The sequence below is a fragment of the Eubalaena glacialis genome, chromosome 5 (assembly GCF_028564815.1).
Source record: "Eubalaena glacialis isolate mEubGla1 chromosome 5, mEubGla1.1.hap2.+ XY, whole genome shotgun sequence".
NCBI classification, from domain to species: Eukaryota; Metazoa; Chordata; class Mammalia; order Artiodactyla; family Balaenidae; genus Eubalaena; species Eubalaena glacialis.
Genome location: NC_083720.1, coordinates 64,820,264 through 64,841,098, shown reverse-complemented (window position 1 = coordinate 64,841,098; position 20,835 = coordinate 64,820,264). Strand labels below are relative to the sequence as shown.

Below are 20,835 nucleotides of genomic sequence, written 5' to 3'. Positions count from 1 at the left end.
AAGTTATGTTAGATAACTTCAATAAATGTTTAAAAAACTCAGACTGTATCCTAGCACAGGATACCTCAAAAGCAGAATTAAGTGGCAAATACTTTCTTCCTGAATTTAGAGATGAAGGAAATCAATCAAAAAGAAAGTACACAAGACAAAAATGAAACAGTGTAAAGTTGCACAGAGAATGAAGCTGTCCAAGTATCAACTCCTAACAGCGCCCAGCCCTCAGCTAACGGTTCTCCTCCTCCCTGACCCACCTACACTCCTGGTGTGTGAGAATGAAAATCCGATCTTGTCCAAGCACCCAACCATCCCTCCACTGGCAGTTTCTCCAAGACCAGGGACTCATGTGTCACACTGAAGGGAATGAACTGCACTACTCTTTAAATCACTTCCAGTTCCAAAATCCTACTATGCTATACAAATAAATTGGCTAATAGAATGAAAATACCAAAAACACACAAAAAAATCCCAACATCAGGAACATGGTGATATGTATAAAATATTATAAACTCTCAGCTTGGAAGGTACCCACAGGGTAGACCCAGCATGCCAAAGTCCATGTGAAAAAAATTTACAGATTTTAGTTGACTGTAAGCCCAGGATAAGCCAACAGAACAGCCTGGATATCAAAAGAATGAAAAAGGAAAGAAAAGCCTATGGCAGTAGGAGAAATGTCAGCCTCACGTTAAAGGGGTCACAGCCCCACTGTCCTCCCTGCCCATCATGCCACACAGCAAGTTTCATTTTCGGTTTCAGAAGACTTTAAAAGCAGAGGCAATAAGAGTCGCAAGGTGGCTGCAAATCCACGAACGGAGGCTGGAGGACGGAGCTATGGGCTTGCAGCTCGGGCAGGGAAGACGGAAACTCACCACTGCCTTTGCAAGTCTGTCGCAGGGAAAAGGCACAGTCTCGCGCGCGCGCTCTCTCTCTCTTTCTCTTTCTCTGTCTCTCACGGGAAGGAAAGAAGGTGAGACACAAGTGAGAGAGAGTTCTGCTCAGAATACAACAATCTGTCTTTGCGTTTGAGCTGTGTAGAAGGGCAGGGACGTCTTGGGGATGCTGAGCCTCCTGGGGGTGGGGGAGCACGGTCAGGCGGCTCAGACCTCCAATCCCCCGAGTCTAGAGCCCTCCAACAGACAGGCATCGGGACCTGCCCCCTCCAAGCGCCCCGAAGCGGCACCTCCCAACCGGCAGTCTGACAGCACGGCTCCTCCTCCTCCCCCCCAACTCCCCCAGGCTCCTCGACTGACTTCATCTGCATGAGACCAGATATTTTACAATCAGGAACATTCCTAGAGAACCAACACCGAAACCAAGGCTGACAAGAGATAAAAGCTCGCTTGCTCCGGCCAAGAGCTGCTTGGGAATGTGTCCAAGGCTTTGTCGTTTCTCCCATGCCAAGGGGACGGCTCACGGGCACCGAGAAGCCTCTGTGCCTCGCTAAAACTCAACTCTGATCTCTACATTCCACCTACCAAGCAGGAACTGCAGTCTCTGAATCCAAAAGACGTTTTCAAAAGTGGGACTTCATCTTGGTTTACAAGGGTAAGAGGAAAAAAATAAAATAAAGATAAGCCCTAAGGGGAGGGAAGGGATAAGGAAATCTTGTTAGTGTAATTCTCTCCTTTAGACTGTATTAGTAAAATGCACCTCCATTTCACAGGCATCTCAGGGAAGACTCTTCATAGGGTTCTGCTTTTCTCTCTACTCTATCTCCAGGGACCTCACCCACTCCCCCAAGGCCGACAAAGATGATTTAGTGTACGTCTTAGGTCTGAATTCATTCCTAAACTTGACTCAAATTTCTAATCACCTCTCTAAGAATCACCCAGACTTTGGACACCTTGACCTTAAAACATCCAAATCAAGCTCATCCTCTTTGCCCTAAAACAGGTCTCTCTCATTTCCTTGTTCCCCAAATGCCTTCCAGGCAAGTAGTCTGAAAGCCTGGAAAGTGCCTTCTAATCTTCTGCCTTTCTCCATTTTTCAATAAGCCATCAAGGTACAGTCTCTCACTAGGAGCCCAAAACCTCAAGCACTGGTCTAGGCTCGCACTTAACTCAGACCACAGCAAGACCCCCAGTCCTGCCTCTGGCTTCTCCCGATACATAAACCCACCCACCCACTCTCCACTGGCAGCCTCGTCTTCCAGAAGCCCAGCTTGGATCACATCAGCCTACCACTCAACAAACTTTCTAGGGCTCCAATCACTACCAAAATACCAACCTCCCAGCCTGACCTGCAGAGCCCTCCATGCGGGTGCTCCAACCACCTCTTCCCTGTGAACTCCCTAATTCACCATCTTTGGCAGGGAGGGAGGTCCACTCAGCTCCACTCACACACACCCTGGGCTTCTCGTTTGGATGTCCGCCTCCATGCCTTTGCTCATACCGCTTCTTCCGTTCAGACGTTCCTGCTCACCCCCTGGATGGGACTCTCAAACCGCTCATTTAATCTGTTCGTTTTCTCAGGAAACAAAGCCTCAGAGGCCTGGAACGACAGGCTTCCAGTCATAGGCCGGGCTGGACAGAGCCAGACCTCCCCCCTTCAGGGCTCTTTTTCTAGACCACACCAGGTCCCCGTGATTTGCTTTTTTTTTTTTTTTTTTATCTACTCCTGTGTATTTACTGGAATAGTCATCCATTTATTTTTCCTACTGGCATTTTTTTTTTTTTAATTTATTTTTGGCTGTGTTGGGTCTTCGTTTCTGTGCGAGGGCTTTCTCTAGTTGTGGCAAGCGGGGGCCGTGTTGGGTCTTCGTTTCTGTGCGAGGGCTTTCTCTAGTTGTGGCAAGCGGGGGCCACTCTTCACGGGGGCCACTCTTCATCGCGGTGCGCAGGCCTCGCACTATCGCGGCCTCTCTTGTTGCGGAGCACAGGCTCCAGACGCGCAGGCTCAGTAGTTGTGGCTCACGGGGCTAGTTGCTCCGCGGCATGTGGGATCCTCCCAGCCCAGGGCTCGAACCCGTGTCCCCTGCATTAGCAGGCAAATTCTCAACCACTGCGCCACCAGGGAAGCCCCGTGATTTGCTTTTAACAGGGATGAAAGAGAGACTTCGGCTTGAAATGTCCTTATTAGACTAAAACCTCTAAGCCCACCAAATTAAAAAAAAAAAAGAGCACAGTGCCCACATTTCTAGTGACTTAGACTCACAAGCCCCACTGGTTACACTTTCCAGTTTAACTGCTAATACTGTGCGGATGTGAAGGATTCTGTTGCCCAGCCTGGGGTCGGCCCCAAGGGCTTGAGAGCAGACTCGCCCTCTCCCCCAAAGAGGGGAGCCGGCTGCGCTCTACTGCCTGTTTATTCAATCAAGATTAAAGCAAAAAACTGTTAGATCTACAGAGCCCCGAAAAGCTGCAGAGAGAGGTGCTCCAGGACACTACAGGCTTTTCGTAACACCTACATCCAAACCACATCTCTGGCTCCTTTTGAGAAGGACAACATTTAAGCTAACAGTGTACAATCGGTTCTGACTATGCCTGCTGATTAAAGTCAACAGGGAGACTGTCCAGTGGGATTTACTGCATTTGGAAAATTATTACCTCCGTGTACCAGAAGCCTACTCAGAGGCTGAGCACCCCCCCAGCCCACTGGACTGTGGGGCTTCTGTGTAAGGACCACTGCACACACCCACCTTCCCCTCCGAGAGGCAGGAATTGTGTCTTTCTCATCTGTGTCCCAAGCGTCTGGCACAGAGAAGATGCACGATCAATGTGTGGTGACTGACACTGAACTTGAAAGAGAAGCTGTATATCTTGGCCAAAAGTATCTGGAAATACCACAGGACTCCCCTAAGTAGTGAGGTAACTGCAAAATAATTAAAACAGTATCGTGTGCTTTGGTGGTCTAGCTCATTGAGCTCTTCCTCTGGGGGAAAAGATCCAGAGATTACAATCTCAACTAGTTTAAACACTACAGAATTTATAAAAATCAAACCCTGGTACTATGTTCTTTCAGCTACCCTAAAATTGGGTGATACTGCCTTGACTGAAACTCCAGTGTACTCTAAATTCATACATTTTCAAAGGTGGGAAGAGAATCCCTTCCATTCACCTAGAAACAGTAATATGGCTATTTGGGGAACTAAAAGAGGGTTCTGACCATACCAAAAGCACTAGCAAACTTCATGCTCATTATACAATTAATCTGGTAATAATCAAAACACAAGGGGCCACAAATTCATTACTCATAAGCAGGTTTATGGTTTGTGTTTCTGAAGTCACATTTTACAATTAAAGCTCTAATATTTTAAATTTGGAAACTTACATGTGTAAGAAAACAAAAAGCCTGACACAATAGAGACCATCACAATAGCATGTGTAAATGTCTCTAAGCAAATACTGTCTCAAAGATCTTAGGATTTATTTTCACCTAATGACTGATTTCCTCTGGGTCCACCCTGTGAAAAGAACTTCCGCAAAATACTCATTTGGCTGAGTCTCTGCCTTCGGCGGGCCTACAATTATGAACTCTGCTAAACAAATAAACTTCCTTCCTATTTTTAAAGTTTTCCAAAATTGGAGAATCTACATCTTTGGTTGGCACACTATTTCCTGGACTTTAACAGCCCTGGCAGTGAAGAAATTCTTCACAGTATTTTGAGAGATGAAAAGTACTTCAGAAACAGTGCAGCAGCTGCTCCCTACCTCTATTTTAGGGAAGGGGAAATCAAGGCAGAGTTGTGACCCTGGGTGAGGTCACACAGGCGGCTGGTGGCAGAGGCCTGTGTAATTCTCTCTGCCCCTCTATCCCCTTATCGGATCTAAATGACTTGTGGTCTGACGAAAGCATTTTGCTCTTGTTCTGTACTCGTGAACCAGGGCTTATGTTTAATTCATGAAGAATGTGATAAAACAACAGGAAAAAGTCTCAGTATCATGCTGAGTACCAAGTGATGCAAAGAGCTGCAAAGCGCTCTGGACTAAGAGTCAGAACACCTTGTTTTAATCTCAGCTGTGACTTTGGGGAAACCACCTCACCTCTGGAGGACCCAATGTTATCATCTTTCAAAAGAGGGAACAGAACTAATAAGCAACTGTAAAGGTCATCTCCACCCCCTAAATGCAATGAAGAAGATGACGGTGATGGCTCACTCTTATTAAGTGTTTAATCTAAGCCAGACATTGTTCTAAGTATGTTATGTGGATAAATCCTCAACAGCCTGGAAGATGGCTCTTATCCCCAATTTTAAGGATGAACACATTCATGCACAAACAGAAGGGACGTGTCCAAGGTGGCACCTCCACTGGGAACAGATGGAGAGGGGATCTGTCCCAGGCCACTGGCTCCAGGAGCCCTCTCTTCCGTATCAGAGGTGGACAGTCTAAGATGACTGCCCTGACTTGCAGTAACAGAGACATTCCAAACTGAGAACAATCATCGTGATCCTTCAACACGATGTTCTATGAGACCAAAGGCCCAGGGAAGTGTAACCTGAAGTATAAGTCAAGAAATTTAATGGAAACATACGGTTATATCCACCCCATTGCCTAGACGAGCTCACCCTAAAGAGTGCTTGACAGTTTATATTCACTCACCTCATCTCATGTGACACCCAAACAGGACTACGTGGTGGGCAGCAGGGCAGAGATCACCACTCCCATGGCATCGAGCCAAGGCTAAACAGCAACACAGGCAAACCTGGGCCTCCAACCCATGCCTTTAACTTCCCGTCTGGTGTCCTGTCGCAGGCTGGAGGAGATGCCACTGTGGCAGGATGCTCTGGAATAATTCCTAACATAAAGAGCACTTTCCAGGGCTTCCCTGGTGGCGCAGTGGTTGAGAATCTGCCTGCCAATGCAGGGGACGCGGGTTCGAGCCCTGGTCTGGGAAGATCCCACATGCCGCGGAGCAACTCGGCCCGTGAGCCACAATTACTGAGCCTGCGCGTCTGGAGCCTGTGCTCAGCAACGAGAGGCCGCGATAGTGAGAGGCCCGCGCACCGCGATGAAGAGTGGCCCCCGCTTGCCACAACTAGAGAAAGCCCTCGCACAGAAACGAAGACCCAACACAGCCATACATACATACATACATACATAAAAAGAATTTAAGCAGACAAGAATAGCACTAAAAAAAAAAAAAAAAAAAGAGCACTTTCCAGAGAAGCTGAATAACTACAAAGCATGGTTCCATGGTGCATGGAAAAGAACATCAGATAATAAGTGATATTTCTCTAAAGCTCAAAACTCAAGTCAACAAGAAAATTGAAAACTCAGCCTTACGGTCACCTCAAAACTGACCTCTTTCAGTCTTTCATTTAATTGCCCTAACATTCCCCAATTTTGACCCATCTTCAATTTTCTATTGGTGATTTTCCTCTTATTTCCTGTTTTCTTCCCTCCCTAACCAAGAACACTATGAAATTCGGGCATTCAAAAAATATGAGCTCCTTCTTGAATAGCTTCAATCTTATACACCTATTTTTAAAGGCAGCCAATTTGAATGTTTTTTACCTCTCACCAATGGGAGAAAAAAAAGTTCAGTCTTTCAGTGGGAAAGGATATTTTTCTAAGTTCTGACCACCCTTGTTTCGTATCCTGAACATGTGTTGTAATCCATTTATTACAGAGTAGCATAGGTACAACAGATAAAACATGAATTCAGAACCAGACAGTTCAAGCTTTAATCTTAGTAGCTGTGACAAGTTGCCTAACTTCTGTGAACTTCAGTTTCTTCATACATCTTTCCCAAAAAAGGGGGAAAGGAATAATACCACTACTTCCAAGATTACTTGGAAGCTGACTACTCCCAAAACAATGGCTGGCACATATTAACTGCTCAAAAATGTAATCACCTCTTCCTTTCCCTGGTTGCGTTAACACTATAAATCCGCTCTGCAAGTGACATTTCTCTGAGAAAACTCACTCTCCCTTACTGGAGGAGAAGAGATACGGTATACACATCTGCTTCATCTCCCACAGGACGCCCTCCTGGGAACAGGAGCCCAGTACTGGGGGAGCTATGTCACCACACTGGACTTTGGCAACTTCCACTCTCTTGAAATACTCAGGCCCTGGTTTCTTCCTACACACAGTTCACACAACTGGTCAGGCCTCCCAGGCTCTTGAGCATTTATGACAATGACACCCTTCATGTGTCATGTCAGAGAATCTCCATCCACCCCAACAGACTACTCACTTCATGCTTCTTTTCTTTGCCTTTTTCCTTGCAGGCCCCTTGACCTACTCTGAAATGCACATGCATAAAGTCAGGTGACTAAATAAAATATTCTTAACTACAACCTATTGATAGACATGCATACTTTTGATTTTAGTAAAATAATTTAGAGAGAAAAGTACAAACAAATCAACAGGGCAACATTAACAAGGTGTGCAAAACCCAGGGGTCTGGGACCTTGGGTTTAGTTCTGCCCCAACTAGCTATATGATCTATATTAAGTCACCTAATTGCCCTGGGTCTCAGTTTCCTCATGTAGAAAAGAGAAAATAGAATTACATTCTGGTTACACCAGAATGACCACCGTGCCACAATTACCAACAGGTGTGTCCATGCCCTAGGGTGTGCTGGGATGAAACAAAGGGTTGCTCTTAATTCTGAATCTCCCTGTATCTGGGTAATTTACTTAATGTGATGTGCCATCCTTAAGGTTAAAAAATCATTGGTCTCAAAAGAAAGGCGAACAGAGTTAGAGAGCAACCCTGAATAATTCCAAAACATGCTAGAAAACTACCAAGAGTATATCCTAACTATTCTTTTTCATAATCTATCACATCGATGACCTACAACTCAATCATCTTTCTTTAAAGACTTAGCTCAGGGTCTTCCCTGGTGGTCCAGTGGGTAAGACTCCGCACTCCCAATGCAGGGGGCCCAGGTTTGATCCCTGGTAGGGGAACTAGATCCCGCACGCATGCCGCAACTAAGAGCCTGCATGCCGCAACTAAGACCCGGCGTGGCCAAAACAAATAAATAAAGACTGAGTTCAGATATCCTCTCCTCTAAAGTCTCCCCAGACTCCCCGGCTGAGTGACCCCCTGTGCATACAACTGTATTATCCCACTAAACTAAATTATCTTCACAGGGGCCCTCTCCCTGCTAAATTGCAAGCTGCTCAAAGGCTGAGCCTGTGTCCTACTCTTCTCTGGATCCACAGCACTTACCACCACGCATTCAAAAAAAACCACGGACTTAAACTGCAAACTCAACCACATTTTAAATAGTTTACATTTGCAGACGCTCTTCATAATTTCTTAAGCAAATTTTGACATTATTTTATTTTAAAATAGGACCTATAAAAAAAGATAAATACAGAACACATTATTAATTTTATAGGTGAGAAAGGCTCAGCAAAGTTAACTTAGCCCCCAGCTCAACCAAAGTGAACAAGCCCTGTGAGTCTAATCCCATTGTAACACGTGACAGATATAAAAATAATCTGCATAAGTACCAAAGGTCATGAAAACTAAGAAAATTCTTTTTCATCACATCTTTCTTGTAAATCTAACAAACAGTATAGACTGCTGGTTCATCACTCTTCCAATAGCAAATATAGAGGTAACAGAAATAATGGAAAAATGAAAGGTACTTAAGTCTAGATTCACAAATATAACCAAATAATTTTTTCCTTTTCTATAACTTTTATAAATGTTCCTGAATACCAATACATATATTATGAAATAAAATTCAAAAAGACTAATTTATTATTTCTACTCTTTAAAAGTTATCAAAAGAAAGGAAGGGCTCCACATCACATATCATTAGGGAAATGCAAATTAAAGCAACAATGAGATACCGTTACACACCTATTCAAATGGCCACAATCTGGAACACCGACAATACCAAATGCTGATGAGGATGTGGAGTAAAAGGAACTCTCATTCATTGCTGGTAGAAATGCAAAAGGGTACAACCACTCCGGAAGACAGTTTGGCAGCTTCTTACAAAACTAAACTTACTCTCACCATATGATCCCACAATCGTTCTCCCTGATGTTTACCCAAAGGAGTTGAAAACGTATGTCCACCCAAAAACCCACACAAAGATGTTTATAGCAGCTTTATTCATAACAGCCAAAACTTGGAAGCAACTGAAATGTCCTTCTATAGATGAACAGATAAACTGTGGTCCATCCAGACAATGGGATATTATTCAGTGCTAAAAAGAAATGAGTGATCCAGCCATGAAAGGCACTGGAGAAACTTCAATGTACATTATTAAGTGAAGGAAGCCAATCTGAAAAGGATACATACTTTATGATTCCAACTATATGACATTCTGGAAAAGGCAAAACTATAAAGATCAGCGGTTGCCAGGGGTTGGAAGAAGGAAGGGATGAATAGGCAGAGCACAGAGAATTTTTAGGGCAGGGAAACTATTCGGTGTGATATTACACATACATGCCATTATACATTTGTCCAAATGCATGGAATGTACAACGCCAATAATGAACCACAGTGTAAAACATGGACTTTGGGTGATAATGATGTGTCAATGCAAGTTCATCAATTGTGACTAATGTACCACACTGACTGGGGATACTGATGATAGGGGAGGCTCTTCCGTGTGTGGGAACCGAGGCTGTATGGGGAATCTCTGCACCTTCTGCTCAATTTTGCCATGAACCTAAAATTGCTCAAAAAATAAAGTCCATTTAGAAAAAGAAAGGGGGCAATTTGAGTCTATTTTTCAATAATAATCTGATGCCTAGTCTATTATAATATCCTAATGGTATTTGGGGCAAAGTTAAATATCCTCAAAAAGAGGAAAGGCCATCAAAGTATTTTTTTAATTTGATAAGCTGAATAGTTAATACCTAAAATGTTCAAATTTTTTAAACAGTGCAAGAGTATGCAATGCAAATTTTTCCTTTCACTCCTATTCTCCAAACACCCAATTTTCAAAGTGGTTGATTTTTTTTTTTAAGTTTTATTTCATGGGACACTATTTCCACTATTGTCCTCCCAGATACAAATGACTATTCTGAAATCATGGCATTTGTTCCAAAAACTATGAACAGCTCCCATGTCTAATAGTAGGTATAACAGAAAATATTTAAATTGAGAACCTTGCTCCTCAAAGTGTGGTCCCCAGACTGGCAGCATTAGCATCATCATCTGTGAGCTTGTTGGAAATGCAGAATTTTGAGTTCCATCCCAGACCTACTAAAGTAGAACTACATTTTAACAAGATGCCCAAGCGATCTGTATGCACTGGTATACATGGCAACGCCACCTCTGTTTTCATAGAGCTTACAGGCTAAGGAGATAAAATATTCAAATAACTGCAACGAAGGATACACAGGATAGACTACGCAGCTACAAGAGTTTGGGGAGAGATCAGCTTTGGTCCCTGAGGGGTCTCCACTGCCCCAAGATAAAATGCCAGCTCCTGTGAAGGGGTCTGTGTGCCATGCACATCCTCGTCCCAGCACATCTGTTCAGCTCACCCTCTGCTACCCCCTACAGCAGATTTCCTGCCAGCCTGACCAACAGCCTGTCACTGAGGTTCCTCCAACGCGCCTGCAGGCCTCTGCATGTGCTACCCTGGCACACCCTGCCCCTCCCCGGCTACCTCCTCCTTGGCCACCTTCGGGAAGGGGCAAGAGCCCCTCCCGGCTCTCCCCTGGCACAGCCCAGCTAGCTGATGTCTACCCTCCCCTGCCAGAGGAGCTCCTCCAGGGCAGAGGAAATGCCTAGGGGTTATTTTCTACCCAGTTTAGTATGCTCATCCAATCAGTGAATGAATGAATGAGAGATGCTTCAGGGAAGGGATGAAGACGAGAAGGGCTTAGTCAGTCAGAAATAGAAGATCACTGCAGAGGCACATTTAGGCTAAGATCGGATTAGCGAATCTGTCTCGGGAGAACAAACTATAATTTGCCTTTTTCTCATTATGAGATCTGTTCCAGGCAGTGTTCCGTTGTGGATTAGGTGGGGTTTCTACCCCTGCTTTTCTCCATTCTCTACTCGTAAAACCAACCTGTGCCCGAATTGTCACTCTAAGCAACTAGAGCTCCCAAAGCTGAGAGAGGCTGCTGCCACTACCCAACAAGCACCCCACAGGAGCGCCGCTGAAACCCTGGTCGGGGCTACACCAGCTCTGCTTAGCAGACGCAGCAAATTTTTCAAATTCAAGGAGTGGCTTGACTACAAGTTCTTCCCTCTTCATTCAACTCAAACATGCACTAATTAAAAGTAATATAAGTCTACAGACAAAAAAAATGTTAATACATATTTTTAAATTTTCCATCACAACCTAGGACACAACCTCAGCAACAAACCGACATCAGAATGACTTGAAGCAAGACAACAGAACTGCCGCCTACATACTAGCTACAGGCAGATTCACACCTTCCAGGAAGGCTGCTGTGCGCTGACAGACAGAAGAATAAGTCCAACTGGTCAGAGGCACCCAAGGTGGGCTGATCCAGTCTGCAGGAAACCTCAAAGGTAAGTAAATAAGCCCAACGCCAGGACACAAGTGTGCCTGCGAGCTGTGGTTAGAGGCAGCTAAGCAAAGCACAAACTGTGCTTGTATTCAACACAGCAGAAGCAGTTTGTTACTCAGTCACTTGCACCAACCTCAGATGCTGGGTCACAATCATTTCATATGTATCTGAGGTATCACTACCGCCTTCTACCTGACCACACCAGCCTCCTAAGCGGTGCCCTTGGCTTCCACCCAAAGCAGACATCACTCCTCGCTTTCACGCCCACAGCACTTACAAGCAAACCCTGCACAGTGCCTGCAGAGCCCTCCACAGCCTGGCCCAGATCAGCCCTCCCCGACTCAGGGCCCAGCTCTGCGTGCTTCACCTGCCTTCTTCCTGCTGCTCTACCGGGCCCACCTCCAGGCCTGTTCCCCGCTGCTCCCTCCCCCCGGAACATCTTCAGGGCCCTCTTACCGCTCAGGTGAAATGCCACCTCCCTGCCACCCAGGCCCCACGCACTCTCAACCAAACCACCCTGCTAACTTGCCTTCCTAATAGTCACCACCATCTGCAATTACCTTGCTTATGCTTGTTTCCTTCTTCACTGTCTCTCCCGCCTAGAATTTGAACGCCATGAAAACAGGCACCTGGTCTGCCTGTTCACTGCTCAACTCCAGCTCCTCAAACAGTACCTGGCACATAGTAGGTGCTCAATAACTGTATCCGTGTTGAACACATTTGTTAAATAACTTGTTGAATGAATAATGGCTATCAAACCCACGTTTTAAGCAAAGCCAAAATATGAAAAACCTGGTTTTACATAAAATATTAATCAGTGATTGAGTACAAGTTTACAAAAGGACTCCTTCCCTAATGCATTTTTAAATATTTGGCTTACAAAGCTTCAGTGTGCACATTTTTAAAATATTTATTTATTTGGCTGCGCCGGGTCTTGGTTGAGGCACGCGGGATCTTCGTTGCGGCATGTGGGATCTATTTCCCTGACCAGGGATCGAACCCGGGCCCCCTGCATTGGGAGCACAAGTCTTAACCAGTGGACCATCAGGGAAGGCCCTCACATTTTTAAAAGATAAACCTTTGGCACAAAATGAACTAACTCCTTCAGGGCATGAACAGTGCCTGGTACACAGAAGGCACCCACTAAATATCTGCAAAATACATATATAAGCACTGGAAAATAGCTTAATACAAGGCATGAGCTATATGAAACTGGACTTGGATTTGAGAACACAGCAAATTTAGCTATATTTAGGTCCCATTTTCCATTTCATCTGATAAACTGACACATATATTTTTAAAATCCACTAATTTGAGATACTAGCAGTAATGTTAGCCATCATCTTTACAGGCGGGTGCAGATCCAAGCGAATTCAGAAAGTTACCTGGCAGTTCTGTTGCTGTTAGTCTTCACCAATAGGTAAGTGGAGGCATAGAAACAATCAACAGAAATACTCAGAACTGCCAGGGATGTCTGTGGACTTAGTATAAAAATCACAAAGCTAGAGAAACTTGTTTTTATTTATATACTGTAATCTATGTAAAAACTCCACTGTTGGGACTTCCCTGGTGGCGCAGTGGTTAAGAATCCACCTGCCAATGCAGGGGACACGGGTTCCCAGCCCTGGCCCGGGAAGATCCCACACGCCGCAGAGCAACTAAGCCCATGCGCCACAACTACTGAGCCTGCGCTCTAGAGCCTGCAAGCCACAACTACTGAAGCCCGTGCGTCTGGAGCCCGTGCTCCGCAACAAGAGAAGCCACCGCAATCAGAAGCCCTCACACCGCAATGAAGAGTAGCCCCCGCTCGCCACAACCAGAGAAAGCCCATGCGCAGCAACAAACACCCAACACAGCCATAAATAAATAGATAAATTTATTTTTTTAAAAAAACAAACTCCAGTGTCCCCAGTGAAAGACTAATCAAGAAACCACACCTCTATAAGCCTGGCCTCATTTTAATATAATGCACACCTGCCTTAATGTTCCAGGACATGTCTAATTTTAAAAAGTGTATCTTAATTTTTCCTTTAACAGATAATCTCTTTGAAATAAAATTCTTCTTTATTTTGGCTTTATTCTTACACCATGAAATTACTCTACATGTTCAGTATTCACACACTACTAATGCATCACCCAAGAAAAACAAGTTAATGTTCAGGTAACCACCTGCATCAAGTGACACCCACTCCCTTTCTTCCCTAACAGGTGTTGGGCTGCAGTTTACAAAGGTCAAAGTAGGAATTAGATGTGCAAGTGTTTGTGTGAGGTGTGTGCTCATATGCATTTATGTGTTCTTGAAGGGTTATTCTAAAATCTAATACAAATGCACTTTGGGAGTATACAGTTCTGTGTATTATCTGTGCCTCTTGTTTCTACTTTTAAAACATTTCCTAGTCTAAAATGCAAAGTGTGTTAATGACTTGTCTCTGAACTGAACACCAAACAGGTTCCATAGAAAGCCACTCTTATAATCTATAACCCCAAGAAATGAACTCTCAAAGAGTAACTTCATATTCTAAAAGCTCTCACAGAATAACACATTGTCTACAAAAATCAATTACAGGATGCAATTTACAATAGCACAACACCTAGAAAAAATAAAATACAAAAGAACTACATTTTTAAAAATTATGATGACAACTGACATAACTTTACTCCAAAAAATTTCATAGTTTTTTGTTGTTGTTCTGTAGTTTAAATAAATTTGGAATAACATGATTCAGAACTCAGATCAAGTTATCAACATGCTGTTCATTTTTTACATGAGCTTTTCAAAAGTACTGCCAGTTGCAGAAAGCTGACAATTCTTGATTTCCTTTTTAAATAAGGCTTTGGCTTGCTGTTTTCACCGTCACCTCTGTAGGCCAATGTAAACAAAGGTCTACCTCACTCCTATAAGTGAAAAGGATCTTATTAAATATGTTTTAGGAAAATAAATAAAACCATAAAACAGTACTAGCAGTAAGGTTTTCTTAGATTTACCTCTTGATTTTCGAATAAAACAACACAATGAGTCTATTTTTTTCCTCCTTTTGGCCTTGCAGTGTATAACAAAAGTAGACTCAAATCCTCAACCGAGAATGAGTAATATACACACCCTGAATTACTTTTTAAACTATATAACATTCTTAAATTTTAGCATTATTTATAAAAGCCAAAATTAGCTATCACTTCAAGCCAGAAAACCTGGGCATTATTAATTTTTCTTCAGTACAAAACTACCTTATAACAACTCACAACTTGTTTGAAAGTCACTTCACTTTACTACTAGCTATGTTTCAGGAAGTGAAGATTCTGGTGAGGATGGGTAGTGCCCGTCTAATAACTAGTGTTATCCGGTTTCTGTGTCTCCAGTTTATTACCACTTAAATGATAGGCAAAGCTTTATCTGTCTCATAAATAGGTATTTATAAAAATGTACTTTAACACTCTAAAAGCGCTGCATCATAACTAGAGATACCACCACCTATTATTTGTAAAGGGTCACAGAACGGCTAATGGGTTCTCCCACTATGAGTTTATTGCTCAACCAACCTGCCATACACCAAGAGCGAGCTCTGCGAAGGGGCTGGCAAAGAGAGGAGCCCGTGGGGCGCGAGGAAGGTGCCCCATTAACCCGCCGACCTGTGGAAGCTTTGAGAGCTGCATCATTCAAAACACACAAACACCTGGTACTCCGGGAGGGTATTATTCTATTCCTGCCTTCTCAAACTGATGAGAACTCTAGAAATCCACTCCAATCCCTTCATCTTCGCGATAGTGGAATCGGCCCGGACTCGTAACGCTTAGTGATTCTGAAGGCGCCAATGTTCTAAAAATAAAACTTTAAGGAAATAGAAAGAACTTACGTTTAAAATTCAGACTCCGTGCTCGCTTCTGCAGCACATGTACTAAAATTCAGACTCCAAAACCTGCCCCTGGAAACCAGCGAGTTAAAAACAAAAGACAGACATCCTCTAAGCGCACCAAGTTCAGCCTTCGGGAATCCTCAGTGCACTATCCCAGACAACCGAGCACAAACCTGTACCCGGGAGGCTGACGCACGAGCTCCCGCCGCCAGGAAACACCTCGCGGTGAATCCGCGGCGTGCGGGTAGGGGGACTTCGGGAGCCGGAGAAGCCCACCCGCCCGGCGTCGAGCCTCACTCTCCCCACCTGTGAAATGGGCGTGACGCCACTGGCCCGTTCGCCCCACGGGGAAGAAACGCTAATGAATGAGAACCACCTGGTGAACGACCCGGGCCGCCTCGGCCGCTCTCCGGCAGCGGTCCTCGGGCAGCGGGGCGCCCCCGCCGCGGTCGTATTCCACCCCCAAGGCCGCGGGCGCTCTCCGCGCTCCGGACTCCCCGCGGCCCGACGGTTACCAAGGTTCCCCAAGCCGCGCCCGCCCGGACGCCGGCTCCCGGGCCGTCAGCTACCGTAAAGGGCGCCGTCCCGACGCGGCCCCGACGCCGCCTACCTTGGCCACCCAGCTGAACAATGGTGACATCGCGGGCCGGGCGGAGGCTCGTCGCCCGCAGCTCCCGCTCACTCCCGCCGCCGGCCCGAGGGGCGGCGGGCAGCCGGGGGCGGGCTCGGGGCGCGGCTGGGCCCGGGCATGGCTCCCCCCGCGGCGGCGGCGGCGGCGGTGGCGGTGGCGGCTGCGGCGGCGGCGGCGGGCTCCTCCCTGCTCGTCACTGCCCAGAGAGGTCGCGCCCGCAGAGCTGCCCGGCCGAGAAAGGGAAGTGGGTGGGGAGAGTGGGGGAGGGGAGCGGAGGGGAGGGAGCGCGGCCGACCCCGCCCCCACCCCGCCCACCCCCACGCTCGGCTCGCGGCGGGAAGTTGGGACCCGCGGGGGTCGCCCTCCTCCGGGACGCCCCCGGCTGCGCGGCTACTGGGGGAGGAGTCGTAAGCCCTAACGGCTAGGGACGCGGCTTTCTAGGCCTCTGGGGTCCGTTTCGCCCAACTTTCAGAAAGCCAGGAATTCCTCTCCTTGAGGTTCGGTAAAAGCCCCAGAGTTGGAGCAAACACAAAGCCCGCCCAGCGTTCCAGGGGTTACCGTCGCCCCCGCAGCGTTTCTTCCTAAACGCTCCGGATTGCTGGTAACAAAAGGGCTAGTGTTCCCCTAACTCCTAATACCTTTATATAATCAAAGGTGGTTTTCTTGGAGCCAGAAAACTCAGCTGTTGAGACTAGAAAAGGGGCGGTGGAAAAAGAACCTTCAGTTCCTGCCAGCTGGGAGGTTTCAGCAACGTGAGAAATGTTGGTTTCACCAGTTTTCTTCTCTCCCAAGGCAAGATGATAAGCAGTGTAGTCAGTTTATAGGTACAGAGGTTAAGCTGAGTTTCGAACTCAGACACCCAAGAGTTGCACATTGGAAAAATAAAAAAGGCCAAAGGACACATTAATAACCAATGTGTAAATATATGTGTCATATGGAGCCACTCACTGAGTTCCTCAAGCCAAATAGCCACCCTAACCCCATAATTTTGCTTCTTTCCTCTTGTCATATTAATTGTGCCTTATCTTCATGACAGGCCAGTAGGACATTTTAATGAAGTTCCCCAAATGCCTGGCATCTGAGTTAGGTGGGTATATTCGTTATCTATTGCTGCATAACAAATTACCCCAAAACTATGAAGCTGGAAACAACAGTTTCTGTGGGTCAAAAATCCGGGGAGCATCTTAGCTGGTCCCTCTGACTCAAGGTCTGTTAGCCGGGGCTGCAGTCATCTCAAGACTGGGACTGAAGGATCCACTTTCAAGCTCATAGTTGTTCCCAGGATTCAGTTCCTTGCAGGCTCTTGGACTTAAGGCCTCAGTTTCTTCCTGCAGCATGTGGTTCTCCCCATAGGGCTGCTCACAATATGGCAGCCTGCATCCCCTAGCACAGGTGATCCAAGGAAAAGCATGTGTCCAAGAAGGAAGTCAATGGTTTTATAAACTAATCTCAGAAGTGACATCCCAAGACTTCTGCCGCATTCAGTCTAGTCCACACTCAAGGTGAGGGGATTACACAAGCACATAAATACCAAGAGAGGACCACGGTGGAGGGAGGGGTGTTATCTTTTTTTTCTCCTCCCAGGTAGGGTACATGGGAACAAGATAAATGATAAAGGCATGGTGAAAGTCAAGACTGACAGCATTCTAACAAAGCCTACCTGGGTACTTGAAAAGGGCCTTCAGAGCATCTTAGGGAAGTGCTATTCTTTTCAGCAGTGATGTTCCCAAAAGAAATTAAGAGGTGGAAAATGGGAGTGCATTTGCAGCCATTTAACCAAATCTTCCTCTGTTATCACATTACTTCCCCAAGCAAGCAGAAGAGATAGAGGCTGAGAGCTCCATCAAAGTAAGAGCCTTTATGGCCACCACAGCCTCACTACTCAAAGTGTGATCCATGGACCAGCTGCCTTGGCATCACCTGGCAATTGTTAGAAATGCAGACTCTCAGACCCTGCCCTAATATCCCGTCCTACGGAGTCAGAACCTTCATTTTACCATGACTTCAGGTGGCTAGGATATACATAAAGTTTGAAATGCACTAGTATATGAGATTCACTGACATTGGCCTTAAAATAATGTAACTGACCAACAGCCCCTGGAGAGAACAGCTAAAACTGTCCTTCATCCTTGCGATGGCGTGAACTAGCTCAGCAGAGAGAGACCTGGAGAACTACGGGGAAGCAACATCGTTGTGATGGGAGTGGCTGGGCAGCTGAGGACCAGGCATGATAAGCTGGATGGATGACAAATGTCATCACACACCATCACTCCAATCCCTAGCCTGAGCTCTACGAAAATGCCCAGGACTGAGAAGCAACTCAGGGGAAAGGATGAGGGGAACCCGAAATGGACTACAGAAACCTGAATTACCTCCAACTGACTGAGATAAACTTTCTACTTCTTCAGCAGGAGGTAAGAAGGCAAAAAAGAGAAATTACATTAAATTTAGAAGGAAAATTGCACTTCTTGCAAAAAAAAAGTTTAAAACTAAATCCTGAATATGACAGTTACAATATGACAGGTGAAATAAGGACATCCAGGCTTCATTGTTTAAACCTGGACCCCTGGACTTCCCTGGTGGCACAGTGGTTAAGAATCCTCCTGCCAATGCAGGGGACACGGGTTTGAGCCCTCGTCTGGGAAGATCCCACATGCCTCAGAGCAACTAAGCCCGTGTGCCACAACTACTGAGCCTGCGCTCTAGAGCCCGCGAGCCACAACTACTGAGCCCATGTGCCACAACTACTGAAGCCCGCACGCCTAAAGCCCGTGCTCCGCAACAAGAGAAGCCACCGCAATGAAGAGTAGCCCACGCTCGTCGCCAATTAGAGAAAAGCCGGCGCGCAGCAATAAAGACCCAACGCAGCCAAAAATTAATTACTTAATTAATTAAATAACTAAACCTGGACCCAATTCTCCATGTATATACACATCAATGTGGAGTCTCCTGCAGTTTCTGGTTTGCACTTGCCTAAACCTTACATGATTTTAGACTCAGGTCTCCATCTCCATCTGCTCCAGGTCTCCCTGCCTGATCTGGGCAGAATCACTCATTTAATGGGAACGTAAGAACCTTTCCAATGGGTGGACTTGATAGTAACGTCTGGGGCTCTAACACTAAATATTACATGAAAGTTCTTCATTCCCTGCCAACGTGTAGCTTGCCAACAGAAATTCTATTATAATCTGGAAGTTCATTAAAGGGAAACTTTTACATCAGACAATCTAACAGATCTCACATTCAAAACAATTTTCCTTAAAATCTATTTCTCCGATCTGAAAAATGTATCCTTCTCTAAGAAACTGTATATTCCCCCAGGGAAGGACTGTACGTAGAGGGGGCATGGGTAATTTTTAATAGCTCCCCATTGATTCTTTTTCAGCCAGAATCGAGAACGCTTACAGACAGAATAATCATTGCTCAAAGATGCTGATGGTTCCCAGCCCTGATTTTCTATCAGAGTTACCTGTGATGACAAGGTGAGTGGGTGAGGAAGGAGGGCAGATGATTTGGCTGCTCTGTGGCAGGGTGGAATGCTCAGAGACCTCAAAGAGCAGGTAGGTCATATAAATGTGTGCAGAGGGCCAGGTATGAGACAATAAGGAATGAATGAACTGTGGCATCTTGGAGAATGCATGCTCAATTATTAAAACACTCCACCCAGCCAAGCAAAATGTGTGAGCTTGGAGGAGTGTGTATCATGTGTGTGTGTGTGTGTGTGTATGTGTGTCTGTGTGAGAGAGAGAGAGAGAGAGAGTGAGGGGGGGCAGGGAGAGAGAGAGATTCTGATTATCAGCCAGGATTGAGAACCAACCACTTGCATAGTTCTAGATCCCTTGTTTAAAAAAAAAAAAAAAAAAAAAACAGTTGCTCTGTGGAGAGCAATAGGCTATCTGAATAGGACTGCACAGATCTAAATAAGTAGGCTCTACAGAAAATCTGAGACTACTGTCTAAGTAACTTTAAAAGGAAGCTTTAATGTCTCACCATCAGTTTTCCTGAGACATTAAAGGAGGACTAAAAAGGGGGGTAAACCCAGGAACTGGAAGAGGTACTCATCTACTAAGCCTGATCATAACTCCCCAAATAAACCTGACACTCCTGCCCTTCTGTGTTCCTCCTTTGAAGAGGAGCAAGGGTCAAGGACAGCAATACCTCCTGAGAGTTCAGGAGATGCTGACAGGCTGCTCTCCACCAACTGAAATGTGGAGGGCGCAGAGGTAGGAAGCATGACCTCACTCTGCAACCTGTTCCTCCCTGCCACAAGACCTGGTTAAAAATAGAGCCATTGTGACACCAACTCCACAAGGAAACTCGACTTGGTTTCAAGTGAATCAGAACCACTTGGCACTTGGTAACTAGGATTCTGACAGCAGTTACAATGTGTTTTGTTTTGGCTTTTCTTCCCACATCACCATGCTATTGCGGGACACCAGCTAAGTGTCCTACAATTCAACTCAATTCTGACACTATCTACCTGGATATTGTATCAGATCTCAAAGAATAAGGGCTCAGTCCTACAAGACTGCCCTCCCTCCCAACTTCAGACACCAATCCCAAGTCCAGGGTGTCACCTGTGCCTCTGACCAACCGGTTCCAATGACCCCATCCTTGGGTTCAATTAATTTGCTAGAGTAGCTCACAGAACTCAGGGAAACATTTTACTTACTAGATCACCAGTTTATTATAAAAGGATATAACTCAGGAACGGCAGAATGAAAGAGATGCACAGGGCAAGTTATGGGGAACAAGGTGCGGCGGGGGGAACTTTCCATGCTCTTTCTCAAATACCACTCTCCTCAAATCTGCACCTGTTTACCAACTCCGAAGCTCTCCAAACCCCATCCTTTTGGGTTTTTATGGAGGCTTCATACATAGGCATGATTGATTACATCATTGGCCTTTGGCGATTGAACTCACTCTCCAGCCCCTCTCCCTTCCGC

At 45.6% G+C, this 20,835-nt stretch overlaps 1 protein-coding gene across 7 annotated transcripts in view; it reads right to left on the bottom strand.

The window, feature by feature from the left end:
* TBC1D1 (TBC1 domain family member 1) overlaps positions 1-20,835 on the bottom strand; it is a 226,826-nt gene that overhangs the window by 119,437 nt on the left and 86,554 nt on the right. Inside the window, exon 1 of one of the 7 annotated variants that reach the window (XM_061192160.1) lies at positions 15,869-16,107. The exons of the other annotated variants lie outside the window; for them this stretch is intronic. Within the exon in view, the coding sequence (XP_061048143.1) occupies positions 15,869-15,898 (30 nt within the window). The 5' untranslated portion in view covers positions 15,899-16,107. Of the gene's footprint in view, positions 1-15,868; positions 16,108-20,835 lie in introns of those variants that run through there. 7 annotated transcript variants of the gene reach the window in all.